This window comes from Hypanus sabinus, chromosome X2, assembly GCF_030144855.1.
Source record: "Hypanus sabinus isolate sHypSab1 chromosome X2, sHypSab1.hap1, whole genome shotgun sequence".
NCBI classification, from domain to species: Eukaryota; Metazoa; Chordata; class Chondrichthyes; order Myliobatiformes; family Dasyatidae; genus Hypanus; species Hypanus sabinus.
The window spans coordinates 23170178-23189772 of record NC_082739.1 but is presented as its reverse complement, the minus strand read 5'-3'; the positions used below and the strand labels follow the sequence as shown (position 1 = coordinate 23189772).

The 19595-nt window shown below is 41.0% G+C and overlaps 1 protein-coding gene across 2 annotated transcripts in view; it reads right to left on the bottom strand.

The window, feature by feature from the left end:
• Positions 1–19595, bottom strand: part of LOC132385203 (neural cell adhesion molecule 1-like) — a 786620-nt gene that overhangs the window by 56484 nt on the left and 710541 nt on the right. Inside the window, exon 17 of one of the 2 annotated variants that reach the window (XM_059957113.1) lies at positions 17115–18987. The exons of the other annotated variant lie outside the window; for it this stretch is intronic. Coding sequence (XP_059813096.1) covers positions 18908–18987 — 80 coding nt within the window. The 3' untranslated portion in view covers positions 17115–18907. Of the gene's footprint in view, positions 1–17114; positions 18988–19595 lie in introns of those variants that run through there. 2 annotated transcript variants of the gene reach the window in all.

The following is a 19595-nucleotide window of genomic DNA, read 5'->3' as shown; positions in this document are numbered from 1 at the left end:
TACTTACAAAGAAATAAAGAGATGGGTGGATTAGCCCTACCCAATTTTAGGTTTTACTATTGGGCTGCCAATATAAGGAATATTACTTTCTGGTCCTATTATATTTATCGTAAAAATTGCCCATCATAGGTCTCCTTAGAAGTTAATTCTGTAAAAAAATCCTCTATTGTCTGTCTTCTTGGATCATACTCTTCTTTTTCAGCAAATAAAATAACAGATAACGTAATGGTTAAGCAAACTTAAAGGATTTTTTTCTCAATTTAGGAAATTTTTTGGTTTAGCGAATTTTTCATTATAATCTCCCATTCTCCTTAATTATTTTGTTTATCCCTTCCATGACTGACAAAGTCTTTAAGGATTGGGATGAACAAGGTATTAAGTGTTTTTGGGACCTGTTTATCTCAGGATCCCTTGCTTCATTTGACCAATTGTCAACTAAATTTGCACTCCCAAAAACACATTTTTACAGATACCTTCAAATTAGAGATTTCTTACATTTCTAATTAACTACTTTTCCTATAGGTCCTGATAAAAATTTACTGGACAATCTATCTTTTAAATTTAAAACCTTTTGTTAATGGTTATCTATAACTTGTTGATTGATTCTAAACAAGACTTTTTAGATAAAATTAAAAAAGCTTGGGAGGACGACCTAAATTGTCAGATTTCTGATGATAGATGGAATAAAATTCTTAAACAGGTTAATAAATCATCTTTCTGTGCTCGTCATTCTCTTCTACAATTTAAAGTGGTTCATAGAGCTTACATTTCTAAACAGAAGCTGTCCAGTTTTTATCCAAATGTTTCTCCACTTTGTAATAAATGCAACTTTGCTGATGCCTCTTTAATTCATATGTTTTGGTTTTGCCCTAAAATTGAAAAGTTTTGGTGAGAAGTATTCCATACCTTCTCACAATTTTTTAGGGTCCAATTTGACCCAAATCCCCTTACTGCCTTGTTTGGCATTATTGCAAATGAAGATATAACTTTAAATACTCCTAATCTACAGGTTTTAGTTTTTACCTCTCTTTTAGCAAGGAGAGCAATCTTGCTTAAATGGAAGGAGTCTACCCCTCCTACACATCTTCAATGGCTACGTGATATTATGTCTTATTTAAATTTAGAAAAGATCCACTGCTCAGTCTTAAATTCGAAACAATCTTTTTATGATATCTGGGGACCTTTCCTAAATTACTTTTCCAATTTATAAAGTTTAACAGTGCACAGACTTTTATGTATATTTTTATCTTCTCTTCTTAAGCAAATGTTTTTTTTCTAATTATCCATTATCATCCATTAGCTTTTTTCTTTGGTAGTTGGTAGGGGGTAGACTTGTTTTTATATAAAAAAATTCTTTTATGATGTAGGACCTATCTTCAAATTTTTGATTACAGAGTGGTATACCTTTATGTGATATGCTATAACATTTTGATCAATTTTATTACAATATATGAATGTACACAAGTTATGTTCAGATGTATCTATGTGTTGCACTCTGTAAATCTTGTTTTTTTCTTCTGAATAAAAATATTGTAAAAAGATAAGGGTATACAAAGTTATGAGGAGTATACATAGGGTAAATGCAAGTAGGCTTTTCCCACTGAGGTTGGATGGGACTACAACCAGAGGTCATGGGGTAAGGGTGAAAGGTGAAAGGGGGAGGGATCTCCCAGTGGCCACCCATTTTAATTCCACTTCCCATTCCCATTCTGATATGTCCATCCATGGACTGTCGTGATGAGGCCACACTTAGGTTGGAGGAACAACACCTTATATTCCCTTTGGGTAGCCTCCAATCTGATGGTATAAACATTGATTTCTCAAGCTTACAATAATGCCCCCACCCTGCCTCCTTCACCATTTCCCATCCCCTCCCTCACCTTACCTCCTTGCCCACCCATTGCCTCCCTCTGCTGCTCCTCCCCCTTTTTCTTTCTTCCATGGTCTTCTGTCTCTTTTATGAATCAACTTCCCAGCTCTTTACTTCATCCCTCCCCACCAGGTTTCACCAATCACCTGGTGTTTCTCTCTCCCCTCCCCCCACCTTTTAAATCTACTCCTCAGCTTTTTTTTTCTCCAGTACTGCCGAAGGTTTTCAGCCTGAAATATCGACTGTACTCTTTTCCCATAGATGCTGCCTGGCCTGCTGAGTTCCTCCAACATTTTGTGTGTGTTCCCCATTCTGATGTTTGGTCTAAACAACAACTGATCCTCTTGACCATGTCTGCATGCTTTTATGTATTGAGTTGCTGCCACATGATTGGCTGATTAGATTGTGGGTGGCATGATAATGTAGTAGTTAGCACGCTTTATAGTACCAGTGACCCTGTTTCACTTCCCGCCGCTGTCTGTGAGGACTTAGTACCTTCTCTCCGTAACCACATGGGTTTCCTCCAGGTGCTCTGGTTTCTTCCTAAAGTCCAAAGGTGTACTGATTGGTAAGTTAATTGGTCATTATGCATTGTTCCCTGATTAGGCTAGGATTAAAATTGAGGATTGCTGGGCAGTGTGGCTCAAAGGGTCTGAAGAGCCAATTCTATGCTGTATCTCAATCAATAACTAAAAATAAAATATTTGCATTAATGATCAGGTGTACCAAATAAAGTGCCCACTGAGTGTACATGTAATGTGATCACCTGTATACATGTAATTGTTCAGGGAGCTTTCAAAACTCACTAAACAGTTACATGTATATAGGTGATGACATAAAAGATATAAAAAGCTCAAGAACATCAAGAAAATTAACAATTCTACAGTCCAATTGAACTTCAGGAAGCACCCATGCATTTGATGTTTCAGGCTGAGACCCTTTGGTAGTTTATTCCTCTTCATAGATGCAGCCTGACCTGTTGAGTTCCTTCAGCGTTTTATGTTTGTTGCTCTGGATTTCCAGCATCTGCAGAATCTCATGTTCTAATTAATGTGTTCATCTGCATCTTCCAACCCGAGTTTTGCTTGGCCAATTGACCTACTGTTTGTCTATCCTCTTTTAATGAAATGGTGAGAAAGGGCAACTCATTGCCACCAGTTAAGGAGAAGGTAGTTGGTCACAGAGTCATACATTACTAAACAAAGTATATGGCTAGGGTGCCGATAACTTTTGCATGGTACCGTACTTGTCAATGTGGAGCAAAGAGTGAGTTTGTAAATCTGATGGGAGCAAAGGATGTTGGGAATGCCAAGGGTGGAGCACCATGGGAGACAGGTGGCAAAGAAGGAGTGTCAAGCAAGGATGGAGGGCTTGACATGGGTGTTGACACACCCAGCCCTGAGACACCAGGAAAGGTCATTTGATTCCAAATAATTGGCTTATTGAACATTATAGGATGTCTCTCTGGTGCTTCCCACTCCCTCCCCTCTCCCTTGTACCTTTTTCCAACCATAATTCCCTTCTCCCTGCTCCCTTCCACAATTGAGACCTCTAACAGAATCAGGTTTATCATCACTCACATACGCCATGACTCTTTTTGTGGCTGCAGTACAGTACAATACATAAAATTACCATAGTTCTGTGCAAAAGTCTTAGGCACCATGTACCTAAAATTTTGTACAGAACTTTATGCATATGGACTCTTAAGTCCCTCTGTTCCATTCCATTCTCTAGTGCCCGAACATTCATAATCTAAATCCAGTGCTGCATTAACTCTCACTTGTCTGTATTAAACTCCATTTGCCACTCCTTGGCCCACTTCCCTAACTGAAGCCACAGGAGAGAAAGAAGGATAGGGAACTGAATTTACACCAGCACAGTGCTCTAATATCTATGTAAAAAAATGGTTGGAGCTTTGAAATTTAAAACTGGCTGGTTCTAGAATGTGGGTGGAGAAGTGATAATGAATGGAACAGTTGTCGGTTGGGGGAGTAATATGGACATGCGTATAAGAATGAAGGTGGGCAGACTGAAGAGAAAGGGAAACGAGAGGAAGGTAAACAGAACGGTAACTATTTTTTATTAAGAAGATTGAAGATAGTAAACAAGTAAGAAATTCATAGGAAAGAGATTAAATCAAATAATTGTAGAGAAGGAGGAATAACAAATTGCAAAATGCAGAGACATAATGTTGAACTGAAGGGAGCAAACATCATGAGAAAAAGATCATGATGTATCGAATAAAAGGATAGACTTAATATAAGTCTATCCTTTTATTTTGTGGAGGACAAGCCATTGGGTATATTTAAAGCAGAGATTGAAAGATTCTTGATTGACCAGGGTATGAAAGGCTACGAAAAGAAGGCAAGAGAATGATGAGAGGGATGATGAATCAGCTATGGTGGAATGGCAGAGCAGACACAATGGGCCTAATGGCTTTGTTCTACTCCTATATCTTACGGTCTTATCAACAATGTGTTAGAGACCATAAATGTTGCCTTTAATTCATTTATTTTTAAATTAAGGCAAATAGCTGCGTACTCAGGGCTCTAAGCATTGTTAATGATCCCTCTCATCCATCTAACCATCTCTTTGACCCCCCCCCACCCCCCCACCATCAGGCAGGAAGTACTGTAACATTAGGACAAGGACTGGTAGGATGGGAGATAGCTTCTTACCCCAGAGGCCATGAGACTTCTGAGCTTCCTGCCACCATCCAGGTCTCATCACGTGTGAAGCACCAGCAGTGTTATGCCATTTACTTTTTAACTTATGTTGTAAATGCACCTTATTATTTGTTACATTATTTGTATTACTACTTGATGTGTTGTGTGTGAGTTATATGTACTTGGTCTGGAGGAACATTGTTTCATTTGGTGGCATACATGTATACAGTTGAATGACAATAAACTTGAATTTGTGCGATGGCAACCCATTAGCAGTGAACCTAACGAAAGTGAAATATTTAAATAATACAATTTATCTACAGCAGAAGGGATGTAAAATGAGATGCTGTGGTCAAACATTCTATGTGTATTTTTTGAAGGAAAGTTGATATATAACTATGGTTAAAGGTTAAAGTCCACCACTCGGTTCCCCTGCCCTTCTGGAAGGAGTCCTGTGGCAAACTGTGAAAGCAAACCTCAAACGTCAATTTGAGATTTTACTCAAATGTGGTTTTTTTCCGGTAATTATGGAGGTTTCCTGTCTGGGCTACTGCCTGACTAAAGTGGAGGGCACTCACAGTAATTCCAACCCTCTTTTTATAAATCAGAAACACTTCATTCAGATTTGCAGATAAGAGTCAGCGATCAGAAAGTCCCTATCCAAATAGTGCGGTAACAGAGAAGCTTCCAGAGCTTTCCAGAATCCTACAAGTGTAAGCACTGAACAACTGCATATACATACTCTGACAATGAAGAAACCTATTGAACAGTGTTATAATTTTATAAAATACAAGCAGATTGTTAAGCTGCAAACATGACAATTAAACAATTGGATTCAACATATCTATCTACTTATCTCTCTACCTACCTATTTATCTATATCTTTTTATTTATTATCTATATCTATCTATTTGTCTGCCTGTCTATCAATATATGTATCTATCTGTCTATTAGTCTATATGTCTGTCTGTCTATCTATTTGTGCATTTATTTATTTATTCCACAATTTGTCAATTGCAGATTGGTTGTTTGTCAGTATTTGAGTGTAGTTTGTCATTGATTCTATTGTATTTTTCTGTTCTCAGGGTAGTTTATGGTGACACATACATACTTTGATAATAAATTATTTTGCCTTTGAAAAGAAAAGAGCTACTGGTACAGGGAGACTCCCTGAGCATCAGCTTGTCAATAGATTGAGTGTGTGTGACCACACAGTTCATTGCTACACCAGATGAAGCTAGGGGTTAAATATGTCGAGTTGGAAGGTGTCTAATAATTAAAAGAATAGATAAGACCATAGACATAGGAGCAGAATTACACCATTCAGCCCATCAAGTCTGCTCCGCCATTCCATCATGGCTGATTTATTATCCTTTGCGACCCCATTCTTCCACCTTCTCCCTAGAATCTATGGTGCTGAAAGAAGATAACCACTTCTGCATTGATAACTGAATGTTTCTAACCAATAGTCAGTTGAAAGTGGGAGGATAAGATGCATATGACATTGTGGAAAGTTTTTCCATTATCAAGGTGTTTGAGTTGCATTTTTCTCATCATTGTAGCTGATACTTGATCAACAACGTTGGCCAACACTGAAAAGGGATGTTCTATGACACAAAGAGTGGTGGGTGCCAGAAATATGTTGCCTGGGATGGCTTTGGAGGTGAATATGATAGGGGCATTTAAGTGCCTCTTAGATAGACACATGAATGTCCAGAGAACTGAAAGATAAGGACATTGTAGTGGCAGAAGGGATTAGTAGAATCCTATGTTCAATTTTCTATGAGAGCTGATCAGTACTTTGACTTCTTAAAGGCTTCTCAGGGTAGATGATGGCTTGTTTCCATTCTGGTTTTAAATGGGTCAATGGTAGAGGCAGATACATTAGAATCAGAATCAGAATCAGGTTTAATATCACTGGCAAATGTTGTTAAATTTGTTCTTTTGTGGCACCAGTGCATTGCAGTACATAATAAAAATAACTATAAATGACAATAATAAGTATGTATATATAAAAAATAAATAAGTAGTGCAAAAAGAGAGAAAAAATGTTCATAGTTTCATTGTCCATTCAGCAATCAGATAATAGAGGGGAAGAAGGTGCTCCTGGAACATTGAGTGTGTGTCTTCAGGCTCCTGTACCTACTCCTTGATGGTAGCAATGAGAAGAGGGCACGTCTTGGGTGATGGGGTTCCTTGATGATGGATGCCGCCTTTTTGAATATTTATAGGTGGCATTTGAGCTGTCTAGCCACACAGTCATGGGTATAGAGTGGACTAAGTACACATCCCAGAGGTGTGCCATTGTTGATCATCAGAGAAGACGAGATATTATTACCAATCCACACTTCCACTAGAGATGTTTAGATAGGCACATGAATGTCAGTGAAATGGAAGGATGTGGACACTGTGTTTCCAGAAGAGAGTTTATTTAGTTTGGCATTTAACTACTAGTTTAATTAGTTGGGCACAACATCATTAGCCAAAGGGCCTGTTCCTGTGCTGTACAATTCTATGTTTTGTGTACTTTCTCATTCGAGGCTCTACCTCCATATACTTTGTCAACATCTCCAATTTGCATCTAATTAATGATATTGACACAGTATCAAATGCCAAGGTTTTCCTCTGGTTGGATATGTAACATGCTAGGATAATCACTGCCAAAAATTTAGAATCAATGTCAATCCAGTGGCAGATTTTGGCAGAACTGACATTTCTTCAGTTTGATGTTGATCTTAAAATATCTTTCCATACTGAGCCCACACTCATCATCATTAAATACCATGTTGTATGACCTGGGCAATCATGGTCTTATCCATGACCAAGATTGTTCTTGGCAAATTGACAGAAGTGGTTTGTCATTGCCTTCTTCTGGGCAGTGTGTCTTTACAAGAGGGGTGACCTCAGTCATTATCAATAGTCTTCAGAGATTGTCTGTCTGGCATCAGTGGTCACATAACCAGGACTTGTGATCTGCTCCAGCTGCTCATTTAGCCATCCACTACCTGCTCCCATGGCTTCATGTGACCCTGATCTTGGGGTGGGGGTAAGTAGGTGTTACACCTTGCCCAAGGGTGACCTGTAGGCTAGCATTGGGAAGCCTTATACCTCCTTTGGCAGAGAGGTCTCCACCCCACCAACCATCCAACCATACCTAGTAAAAGTCCAGTCTGATTTGGTTCACTTGTTCCACCTACGGATAGACAACAGCGAGCAGCAGATGCAAGAAGCTCCAAGCACGTAACAGTTTGGTACAGCAACTGCTCTGCATGTAGGCACAAGAAACGGCGGAGAGTTGTGGACACAGCTCAGCACGCCATGGGAACCAGTCTCCCCTCCGTGATTAGACCATTTGACCCAGTGAGTCTGCTCCGCCACTTCACCATGGCTGATCCACTTCTCTCTCAGCTCCAACCTCTTGCCATAAGACCTTAAGATATTTCTGTCATCTATACTTCTTGCTGATTCAGTAAAGCAGCCAGCATAATCAAAGACTCCTCACACCAACATTCTCTCTTCTCCGGTCTCTCATTAGGCAGAAGTTAGAGCTGAGGACAATGAAATTGGAGAGCTACACCATTCAGCGCAAAGCAGTATGCTGGCAATTCAATTACTAAAAATACAATGTTTTAGCAATTTAATTATAACATCTGAGTTACTTAGAACGACATCTAAGTTACAACGGAATTAAAAACAAACAACTTTACAATTAAAAGATATAGTGACCGCCCCATTCAAGTGTTGCACATGCCCACGTTATAAAATACAATGGTTAAATATGAAAAAGCATAATAAACTATGGCCATGTAATGCATTTAAGGGTTGTTCATAGTGCCAATAGATAATGGTGGGGGTGTGTGGGGAGATGTTCACTTGCACAAGAGCCCTGGAGGAACAATCTATTTTTCTGTCTGGATGTCTGTGCAGAAATGCTTCTGCATCTCGTGCGGGATACTGGGGTGATACAAAAACCTGAAACCACATTCCACCAGGCTAAAGGACAGCTTCTATCCCTTTGCTATTAGACTCTTGAACCAACCTCTTGTACGACAAGGTGGACTTTTGGCCTCACCATCTACCTCATCATGATCTTGCATTTTATTACTTCCCTACACTGCACTTTTTCAGTAGCTTTTACACTTTATTCTGCATTGTTATTGTTTTACTTTATTCTCACTCAATGCACCCTGTAATGATCTGATCTGTTTGAACAGTCTACAAGACAAACATTTCACTATATTTCAGAATGTTACAATAATAAGCCAAATCAAAAACCATTGCGGAAGTCAGTGTCTTGCTCACAAGTGACACATGGCTGGTACCGCACTTAAGCTTGACCTGCATCTATTTTTTTATCACTGTCTTTAGTAGGTGAATGTCACAGAAAATTTTGGCAAATTCTCTCATCAGCAAGCACAAAGTAATAGCTGGTATAAAATCCTGTCTAAACTTTTGCAAAAGAGTGAAGTACTGGTTTATACATTCTAATTGGCATAAAGCTAATAAAAATAAGGTCCATTTCTCAAACAGGGAACAATAACAGAAACAGTTATTTCTCCCCCCTCCTCCTTCTCTCTTTCTCCATTCCCCATTCTGGTACCCTCTCACCCCTTCTCCTCTCCTGCTGATCACCTCCCTCTGGTGCCTTTCCTCCTCCCTTTCTCCTATGGGTCACTCTCTTTTCCTATCAGATTCCTTCTTCTTCAGCCCTTTACCTCTTCCACCTATCACCTCCTAGCTTTATACATTTACCCCCCCCCCCCCTTTGCCTGCCACCCACCCACCCACCCTCCCTCTCACCTGGGGTCTCCTATCACCTGCCAGATGGTAATCCTTCCCCTCCCCCCCACCATCTTATTCTGGATTCTTTACCCTTCCCTTCCAGCCCTGATGAAAGATCTCAGCCTGAAACACTGTTTAGTTATAGGTTCTGCAAAAGAGATTCTGCAGAGGCTGGAAATCCAGAGTAACACATGATGAAGAATCTCAGCCTGAAATATCAAGTGTTTATTCCCCCCCATAGCAGCTACCTGACCTGCTGAGTTCCTTCAGCATTTTGTGTGTGTTGCTCAAGAATTCCAGCATCTGTGGAATCCTTATTTATTTATTAGAAGTATGTATTTATTTTATTGAGATTCAGCACGGAATAGGCCCTTCCGGCTCTTCAAGCCCAGCAGTGCTTGATTTAATCCTAGCCTAATCACAGGATAATTTTCAATGACCAAATAACCTACCAACTGGTACGTCTTTGGACTATGCGAAGAAACCCATGCAGTCACGGAGAGAACGTACACTCCTTACAGGTAGTGGCAGGAACTAGACTCAGGTCCCCTGTACCGTAAAGCATTGTGCTAACCACTATGCTACTCTGCTGCTGGCTCTTGTATTTAAAAATTAACTTGTATAAGGATGGATTCATATCAAGTTGGGGGTCATGGAGCATGGACACGGGCTAGGTAGCATCTGTGGAAAGAGATATGGTTAACACTTCTTTAATAACATCAGCCATTTCCTTATCTGTTGTCTAACTGGCATCAGCTTTGCCTTTTAGCTTGTCATGGCGTTTCAAGATGAGTGGAGAGGTGGCATGGCTGCGCAGTAGTTAGTTTAAACCTATCACAGAGCCAACAGAAAGGGTTCAATTCCTGCTGCTTTCTGTAAGGACTCTATATGTTCTCCCTGTGACTGCATGCTCTGATTGCCTCCTACATACCAAAGATGTACGATCAGGGTTAATGAGCTACAGGCATGTTTTGTTGGCACCAGAATATTTGAATTCGCTGTAAGATAGGGTTCAATTCCTGCTGAAGCCTGCAAGGAGCTTGTATGTTCTCCCTATGACTGCATGGGTTTCCTCCACATTCCAAGGCGTATGGGTTAATTGGTCGCATTGGTGTAATTGGGTAGTGCAGGCAAGTAGGAACAGACAGCCTTGTTACAGTGCTGTATCTTGAAAATAAAAATAAATCAAAAAATATGTTGGTGATTGAGATAAGGCAATATTACAATAGTCATGGTGTATTTTAATATGCAGGTAGACTGGGACAATAAGATTGGTGCTGAAAAATAAGATTGGTCCAAGAGGGAGAATTTCTAGAATGCCTATGAGATGGCTTTTTAGAGCAACTCATGGTTGAGCCCACTAGAGGATTAGCTATTCAGGATAGGGTGTTGTGCAATGAAAAGGAATTGATTAGAGGGCTTAAGGTAAAAGAACCCTTTGGAGAAAGTGATCTTAATATGATCGAATTCACCCTGAAATTTGAGAAGCTAAAGTCTGATGTATAATTATTACAGTTGAGGATAGGGAATTACAGAGGCATGAGAGAGGAGTTGGCCAGAATTGATTGGTAAAGAACACTGGCAGGGATGATGGCAGAGCAGCAATGGCTGGAATTTCTTGAAGCGATTCAGGAGGTACAGAATGGATTGGGAAGCTTTTAAATACCAACAAAAGGTCATTAAGATTGTAAACATGGAATATGAAAGGCAGCTAACCATTAATATTAAAGATAATAGCAAAAGTTTCTTCAACTACATGAAGTATAAAAGAGAGGCAAGAGTGGATATCGGACTGCAGGAAAATGATGCTGGAGAGGTAGTAATGGGGGAACAAGGAAATGACAGATGAACTGAATACATATTTTGTATCAGTCTTCACTGTGGAAGGTACAAGCAATATGATGGAAGTTCCAGGTGTCAGGGGTCATGGAGTGTCTGAATTTACCATAAATAGGAAGAAGATTCTTGGGAAACCGAAAGGTCTAAAGGTTGATAAATCTGCTGGACCAGATGGTGTACACTCCATGGTTCTGAAAGAGGAGGCTGAAGAAATTGTGGAAGCTATGATAATGATCTTTCAAAAATCACTAGATTCTAGATTGGTTCTGAAAGACTGGAAAATTTCAAATGTCACTCCACTCTTCAAGAAGAAAGAGAGGCAGAAGAAAAGAAATTATAAGCCAGTTAGTCTCATGTCAATGGTTGAGAAGGTGTTGGAGTCAATTGTTAAGGATGAGGTTTCAGGGTACTTGGAGGCACATGATAAAATAGGCCACAATCAGCATAGTTTCCTCAAGGGAAAATCTTGCCTGACAGATCTGTGTGAATTCTTTGAAGAAATAACAAGCAGGATAGACAAAGGAGATTTAATGGATGTTGTGTACTTGCATTTTCAGAAAGCCTTTGACAAAGTCCCACACATGAGACTGGTTAAGTTACAAGCCTATGGTATTACAGGGCAGATTCTAGCATGTTCATGCCATCAGGTTAGAGGCTACCCAGATGAAACATAAGGTGTTATTCCTCCAACCTGAGTGGGGCCTCAGCATGACAGTAGAAGAGGCCATGGATGGATATGTTGGACTGGGAATGGGAAGTAGAATTAAAATAGGAGGCCACTAGGAGATTCCACTTCTTCTAGTGGAAAGAGGGTAGGTGCTTGGTGAAGCAGTCTCCCAATCTATGTCGGGTCTCACCAATATACAAGAGGCCACACTGGGAGCACCAAATACAATAGATGACTCCAACAGACTCACAAGTGAAGTGTTGCCTCACCTAGAAGGACTGTTTGGGGCCCTGAATGGTAGTGAGTGAAGAGGTATAGGGGCAGGTGTAGCATTTGTTCTGCTTGCAAGGGTAAATGCCAGGAGGGAGATCAGTGGGGAGGGACAAACTGACAAGGGAGTTGCATGGGGGCGATCCCTGTGGAAAGCAGAAAGTGGTGGGATCCCGGTGGAGATGGTGGAAGTTGCATAGAATTATGTGCTGGATGTGGAGGCTGGTGGGGTGGTCAGTGAAGATGAGGAACCCTATCCCTGGTGCGGTGGCAGAAGGATGGGGTAAGGACAGATGTGTGTGGAATGGAAGAGATATGGCTGAAGGCAGCGTTGATGGTGAAGGATGGGTAGCCCCTTTCTTTGAAGAAGGAGGACATCTCATTTGCCCTGGAATGAAAAGCCTCATCCTGAGAGCAGATGCAATGGAGACGGAGGAATTGTGAGAAGAGAATGGCATTTTTACAAGTAACAGAATGGGAAGAGGTATAGTCCAGGTAGCTGTGAGAGTCACTAGGTATTTAATAGACTTTAGTAGATAAGCTGTCTCCAGAGAGGGAAACAGAGAGATCAAGACAAGGAAGGGAGGTGTCGGAAATGGACCAGGTAAATTTGAGATCAGGGTGGAAGTTGGAGGCAATGTTGATGAAGTTGACGAACTAGGCATGGATGCAGGAAGCAGCTCCAATTCGGTCATCGATGTAGTGTAGAAAAAGTTGGGGAGTGATACCAGTGTAGGCTTGGAACATGGACCATGTAGCTGACAAACAGGCAGGCATAGCTGGGAACCATGTGAGTACCCACGGCTACACCTTTTGTTTGAAGGAAGTGGGAGGAGCCAAAGGAGAAATTATTGAGTGAGGACAAGTTCCACCAGATGGACGAGAGTGGTGGTGGAGGGGAACTGGTTGGGTCTGGTGTCTAGGAAGAAATGAAGAGCTTTGTGGCATTCCTAGTGGGGGATGAAGGTGTTTTGGGACTGGACATCCGTGGTGAAAGTAAGATGCTTAGGCCAGGGAACTTGAAATCATTGCAAAGATCCAGAGTGTGTGAAGTGTCACTGTTGTAGGTAGGAAGGGACTGAACCAGGAGGGATAAAACTGGGTCAAGGTGTGCAGATATGAATTCAGTGGGGCAGGAACAAGCCAAAACAATGGGTCTACCTAGACAAGTGGGTTTGTGGATCTTGGGTAGGAGGTAGAAATGGGAGGTGTGGGGTGTGGGAACTATGAAGTTGATGTCAGAGGATGGGACATCCCCAGAGTTAATAATGTTGGTGATGGTGTGGGAGACAATGGCCTGGTGGTCCTTATGGGACCCTGTGGAGGTGTCTGACAGTTGTCACTGGGACTCAGCAAGGTAAAGGTCAGTCCACCAGACTACTACAGCACCTGTCTTATCTGTGGGTTTGATGGTGAGGTTAGGATTAGTGTGGAGAGAATGGAGAACTGTGAGTTTGGAAAGAGTGAGGTTGGAATTGGAAAGAGGAGTGGTGAAGTCAAGGTGGTTGATGTCTTGTTGGAGATGAGGAGGAATTTCTTTAGCCAGAGAGTAGTGAATCTGTGGAATTCTTCACCACAGGCAGCAGAAGAGGCCAAGTCTTTATGGATATTTAAGCCAGAGGTTGATAGATTCTTGATTACGGGGCATGAAGGGTTACAGGGAGAAATGCAGGAGATTGGGGCTGAGACGAAAAATAGATCAGCCATGATGAAATAGCAGAGAAGACTCAATGGGCCAAATGGCCTGAATCTGCTCTTATATTTATGGCCTTATAAACATATCATACATTATCTTCCTTCTATATATTTTAGGAATTGCCTGTACATTGGCCACACAGTCTTGCCTTTTCAGAGCCTGTCTGTCCCAATAGGAAATGGAACAAAAGAACAAATGATGAGAAAAGCATTTCCCAATAGTCAGATTTGTGAAGAACTGATTTGGAGTTAAAGAAATGAAAGACAAGACCAGGAAGACAAGGAAACATCCAAAACAGCCTGAAGATCCACCAGTACAAACCTATTTACCGTGGTCTATTTTTAATTTGCTGTGTTGCTGTTTTCCAATTGGACTAGCTGCAGTACTTTTCTCTTGTCAGGTGAGTGCTGCTTCATCAATGGCTTTCCGAAATAGCAGAGTAAGAGTATAAGAATGTTTGTTGGACACAAGGGCCTAAATTACAGGGGGAGGTTGGGTGGGCTTGGAATTTATTCATCGGAGCGTAGGAGACTGTGGGGTGACCTTATATAGTACTGTGCAAAAGTACAGTATATACAGACCTTTGCACAGTACTGTATAAGGTCACCATAGAGCAGAGAGTGAGTTTGTAAGACTGGTGTGAGCAAAGGATATTGGGAATGCAGAGGGTTAAGCACCACAGGAGAGGTGTGGCTCTCATTTTCACCATGGACATCCAGCCCCATCCATACACCATCCCCCATCAGGAGGGCCTTAAAGCTCTCCACTTCTAGATAATGAACCCAACCTGGTCCCCTCCATCACCACTCTCCTCTGTCTGGCAAGACTTGTCCTCATCTCAATTTATCCTTCATCTCCTCCCACTTCCTTCAAACCAAAGGTGTAAGCCATAGCTGTGTCTGCTTTTTTGTCAGCTACATAGAACAGCCTATGCTCAAAGCTTACACAGGTATCACTCTCTAACTTTTCCTACACTACATCAATGACTGCATTGGTGCTGCTTCCTGCACCAGTGTTGAACTCATTGATTTCACCCACTTTGCCTCCAACTTCCACCCTGCCCTCTGGTCCATTTCCAACACTTCCCTCCCCTTTCTTGATCTGTCTCTGCTCATCTACTGATGTCTATTATAAACACTCTGACTCTCACAGCTATCCGGGCTATACCTCTTCCCACCCTGTTATTTGTAAAAATTTTATTGCCTTCCCTCAATTCCTCCGTCTCCTCCGCATCTGCATTTCATTTCAGAGCTAATGAAATGCCTTCCTTCTTCAAAGGGTCTTCCCTTCCTCCACCATCAACGCTTCCCTCACCTGCATCTCTTTCATTTCATGCATGTCTGCTCTTACCTATTCTCTTGCCTCCCCACTAGGGATAGGGTTCCTCTTGTCCTCACTTACAAGTCCAGTAACCTCTGCATCCAGCACACAATTCTCCATAACTTCCACCATCTTCAATGGGATCCCACCACCAACTTTATCTTTCCTTCCGCTCCACGTTCCACACGAATCATTCCTTATGGGTCTCCCTTGTCCACTCGTCCCTCCCAGCACTTATCTTTGTAAACTATACCTGCCCCTACACCACCTCCCTCACTACTATTCAGGGCCTCAAACAGTCCTTCCAGTTGAGGCGACACTTTGCCTGTTGGGGTTTTCTATTGTATCCGGCGCTCCCAGTGTGGCCTCACATATACCAGTGAGACTCGACGTAGATTGGGAGACTGCTTCACCTACTTCAATTCTGACATGCTAGTCCATAACCTCTTCTGTTGTGATGAGACTGCTCTTGGGTTAGAGGAGCAACACATTATATTCCATCCGGGCAGCCTCTAACCTGATGGTGTGAACATTGATTTCTTGAACTTCTGGTGATTGCCCCCCCCACCCCCTTCACCATTCCCCTCTCACCTCATCTCCTCTCTGGTGTTCCTCCCCCTTCCCTTTCTTCCATGTGTAACACCTGTATAGCACCCTGTGAATAGTAGCCACACTCTGAGAAAATCAAATTACACTAGGTGCCAATAGGACATCAGAAGATTCCAGGCATGGGAAGGAGGCAGTGAATAGAAACCACACTTCTGGAAATAAGGGTTTATAAGAGAAACACTGTACAAAATATTTATATGAGCAAGAACTATTCAAAATTCCAACATTTTGTTCAGGTTCCAAATCTTAAATACAATATCAAACTAAAACAAATTCATTTTTAATTAGGATCAGTGAGATTCCTTTATTACTCTAATATCTCTAATTAGATCTAAGTGTTATTCCCTATTTAAATTTTTAAAGACTAAACTTTCCTTTTTACTTATCCCTAGTTAGTTAGAAAACCAAATATAATTGCTATTCTTAAGTATTATAGTTTCAGTTCCAGGCAGTATATCTACAAGCTTAAATTCTAATTCAAATATTTAAATATTACTTATTTAACTCCTTTAATGACAAGATCACAACTTTTAAACAAAGTAAATCTCATTCAGTAACTTATCAAAGTCTTTGCATAAATAATCAGTTATTGCAGAGAATCAAATTCACTTCTTCCAATGAAAATAAATTTATACATCCAACTGTATACATCTTATACAAATATATAAATTTATACATCTGCATCATTACACATTTCATTCTCGCACTGGTTCTTCATCTGGGTGGTTCACCAGCTTGATTCGTTGGATGAAATAGTTGATCTCCATGGAAAGTCAATTCACAAACTTATACAAAACTGGACCAAATGCCCTTGGTATGATTTTACAGAACTAATTCCTGACTATACGGTAGGGATTTTGGACACTCGTCTCTGCTGATATTATCTCATTATAGCTGCTGCATGTTGTAGCCATAGCTTCAACACATCTTTTACCACTATTGTCTCTCCTCCAGGGGTTCACCCTGACGGTTTCAAGTTAGTAGGGTAAAGATACTCATTAATAATTCCACTCTTAACAGTTCATGTCTTCAGCTTCTAATCGATGCTGCATTTCTCTCCTTGTCTGTACCTGCGTCCCCACACTCCTTCTGTGTTCTTTTCAATTTTTTAAAAAAGGTAAACCTCATTTTCATCTCTGCAGATAGAACTTTCTGACATTATATCTTTGAGATGAACCTGGGTTACACATGGTTATCTACCCTCTATTGGATTCCCTCTTCTCCAGCCCTTTATCACTTTCACTAATCGACCTCCCAGCTCTAACTCAGCCCCCCCTTCCTGGTTTCACCTTTTAAATCTACTCTTCAGCATTTTCCCCCCAGTCCTGCCAAAAGGTTTCAGCCCAAAACTTGACTGTATTTCCCCCCCCCCCCCATAGATGCTGTCTAGCCTGCTGAGTTCTGAGCATTTTGTGTGTTGCTCAGCAAGGATTTACTGAGCAGTATGTATGTTACTGTCTCCAGCATATACCTATAATCTAACTCTGACCTCCCATGTAACCATCCATTTTTCCTTCAATTTATTCAGTTTTTAAAAATTGAGGCCTGTTCTATTGCAGACTGTTGAAAGAGTTAACTACAATTTGCCATTCCTTGACTCACTGTCCCAGCTGATCAAGATCCTAATATCTATCTTCCCTGTCAACAGCATCACCTTGCAAACATACTAAGATGGGATAAGGTGAGGGGAGAGATTTAAAGAACAAAATAATGGACAATTTCTTTAGGTAGACTGTGATACATGTATAACAATAACTTATTTGTGGACCATTTTTTGATGTATTGTAGTTCAAAGTGCTTTACATGGGATAAAGTGCTAATGTAAAATTAATTTGTATTAGTTAAAAGCAAGATTAAATTTATCAGTTTTGAGATGGCTTTTAGAAGTGTCAGTTGTTCACTATCCCTTTAACACAGCATTCCCTCAGTGTTAGTGGAAAAAATCAAATGTTCTGCACCCAGGTCTCTGAAATGGAAGTTAGAGCAGAATCAAAGCTCTTTCAGTTGCTGTCATTATCAAGTCTATTGTGTAGTCAAAGGTCTTGGGTACATGACCAAGACTTTTGCCCAAACACTATTAATTTTATGTACTGTACTGCTGCTGTAAATAAACAAATTTCATGATATGCAAGTGATGATAAACCTGATTCTGATATGGGTCTCTACTGTGGACTGAGAGTGGGAAGGGGAATGGAGAGGGAAGGGTTTGGAAAGGACCAGAGAGACATTCTGGTTTATTGATCATTACAATGGTTTGAAATTGAGACTTTGCCTGGTGTCTCAAGGCTGATGTGCCTGCACCTGGCACCAATCCCCACATCCTGCTGCTCCATCTCTGGCACCTGTCCCACATCCTTCCCTTGACAATCCAGCCTCACCATTCCCATCATTCTTTGCACTCGCTAGATTTATAAACTGGCTCTCCACTCCACCTTAATACATACAGTACTGTACAAAAGTCTTGGGCATCCTAGCTCTGTGCCTAAACATTTGTACAGTACTATATATGGAACAAACTGCCAGAGGAAGAAGTTCAGGCAGGTATGTGTAAAACATTTGAGCGAGTACAAAACCAGATCTGCAAGATTTAGAGGAACACAGAAAGTGGTACTTACTGAGATGGGTACCTTAGCCAACTTTGAATTGTTGGGCCCAAGAGCCAGTGTCTGTGCCATGTTACTCCATGATTATGTTTATAAAAGAAATAAATTGAGATTGATTATATTGCAGAACTTGGACATGGGTTCAATCACCAGATGCAAGTGAAACCTCTTGCCTTTCATAGTTTGAAAGATGTAATATTTTAATGTTTAATTGAGGCATATAATTAAGTCATTGAATTAATGTAAAAAGCTTTACTAGATGAACTCAGCAAGTCAGGCAGCATCCATGTTTATGGTACATGGGTAAGACCAGCATTTATTGTCCATTTGAAGTTGTCCTTGAGAAGGTGGTAATGAATCATCTTCCAGTACTGCTGCAGTCTGTGGTGAACATACTCCCACAGTGTGGTTGGGCTGAAGTTTCCAGGATTTAGATCCAGTGATGACAACAGACTGGTAGTGTATTTCCATATTAGTATATGTGACTCAGGAGAATGTGAAGATAGTGGTGTTCCCATGAGGGGAGCTCAGTTGCTTAGCAGTTAGCTCAATCAGTTTACAGTGCCAGCAATCACCAATCAATGTTCAATTCCCACCACTGCCTGTAAGGAGTTTGTACATTCTCCCTTGACCATGTGGGTTCCTCCAGGTGCTCCAGTTCACCCCTATATTCAAAAGACATACAGGTGAGGGTTAGTAAGCTGAGGGCATGCAACAACACTTGCAGTCTACTCCCAACACATCCTCGAATTGTGTAGGTCTGATGCAAATGAAAGATTTCATTGCAAGTTTTGACATACATATAAAGCTGATCATCCATTAGTAATCTAACCTCCTTAGGGAGGGAGGTTACTGGCTTTTGTGAGGTGCTTTTAGAGCAGCTTAAAGCAGCAACCATTTCTCAAATGGTGTGCACTGTGTCCACATTGTGCTGGTTGTTTTGTCCTGCAGAGTTGAACTCCCTGAATCCTGGAACTGCACAAACCAAGGCAAATGAAGTGTGTTCCACTTATATCCTGCGAATGATGGGAAGGTCTTGGGGCATCAAAAAGTGAGGTGATTTGGTGCCAGAAACCTAAATCCTCAACCTACTCTCCTAGTCAGTGGGGGGGGGGGGGGGGGGGTGGTGAAGCCTCATGTCAACTCACATTCCAGTATCAACATATATCCAACATACTCAGAACACAATACAAAAGGCACCAAAATAATGCAGCAAAAACAAGCCCCTTTCCTCCACAAATGAGAAAATCTGCAGAAACTGTAAATCCAAGTA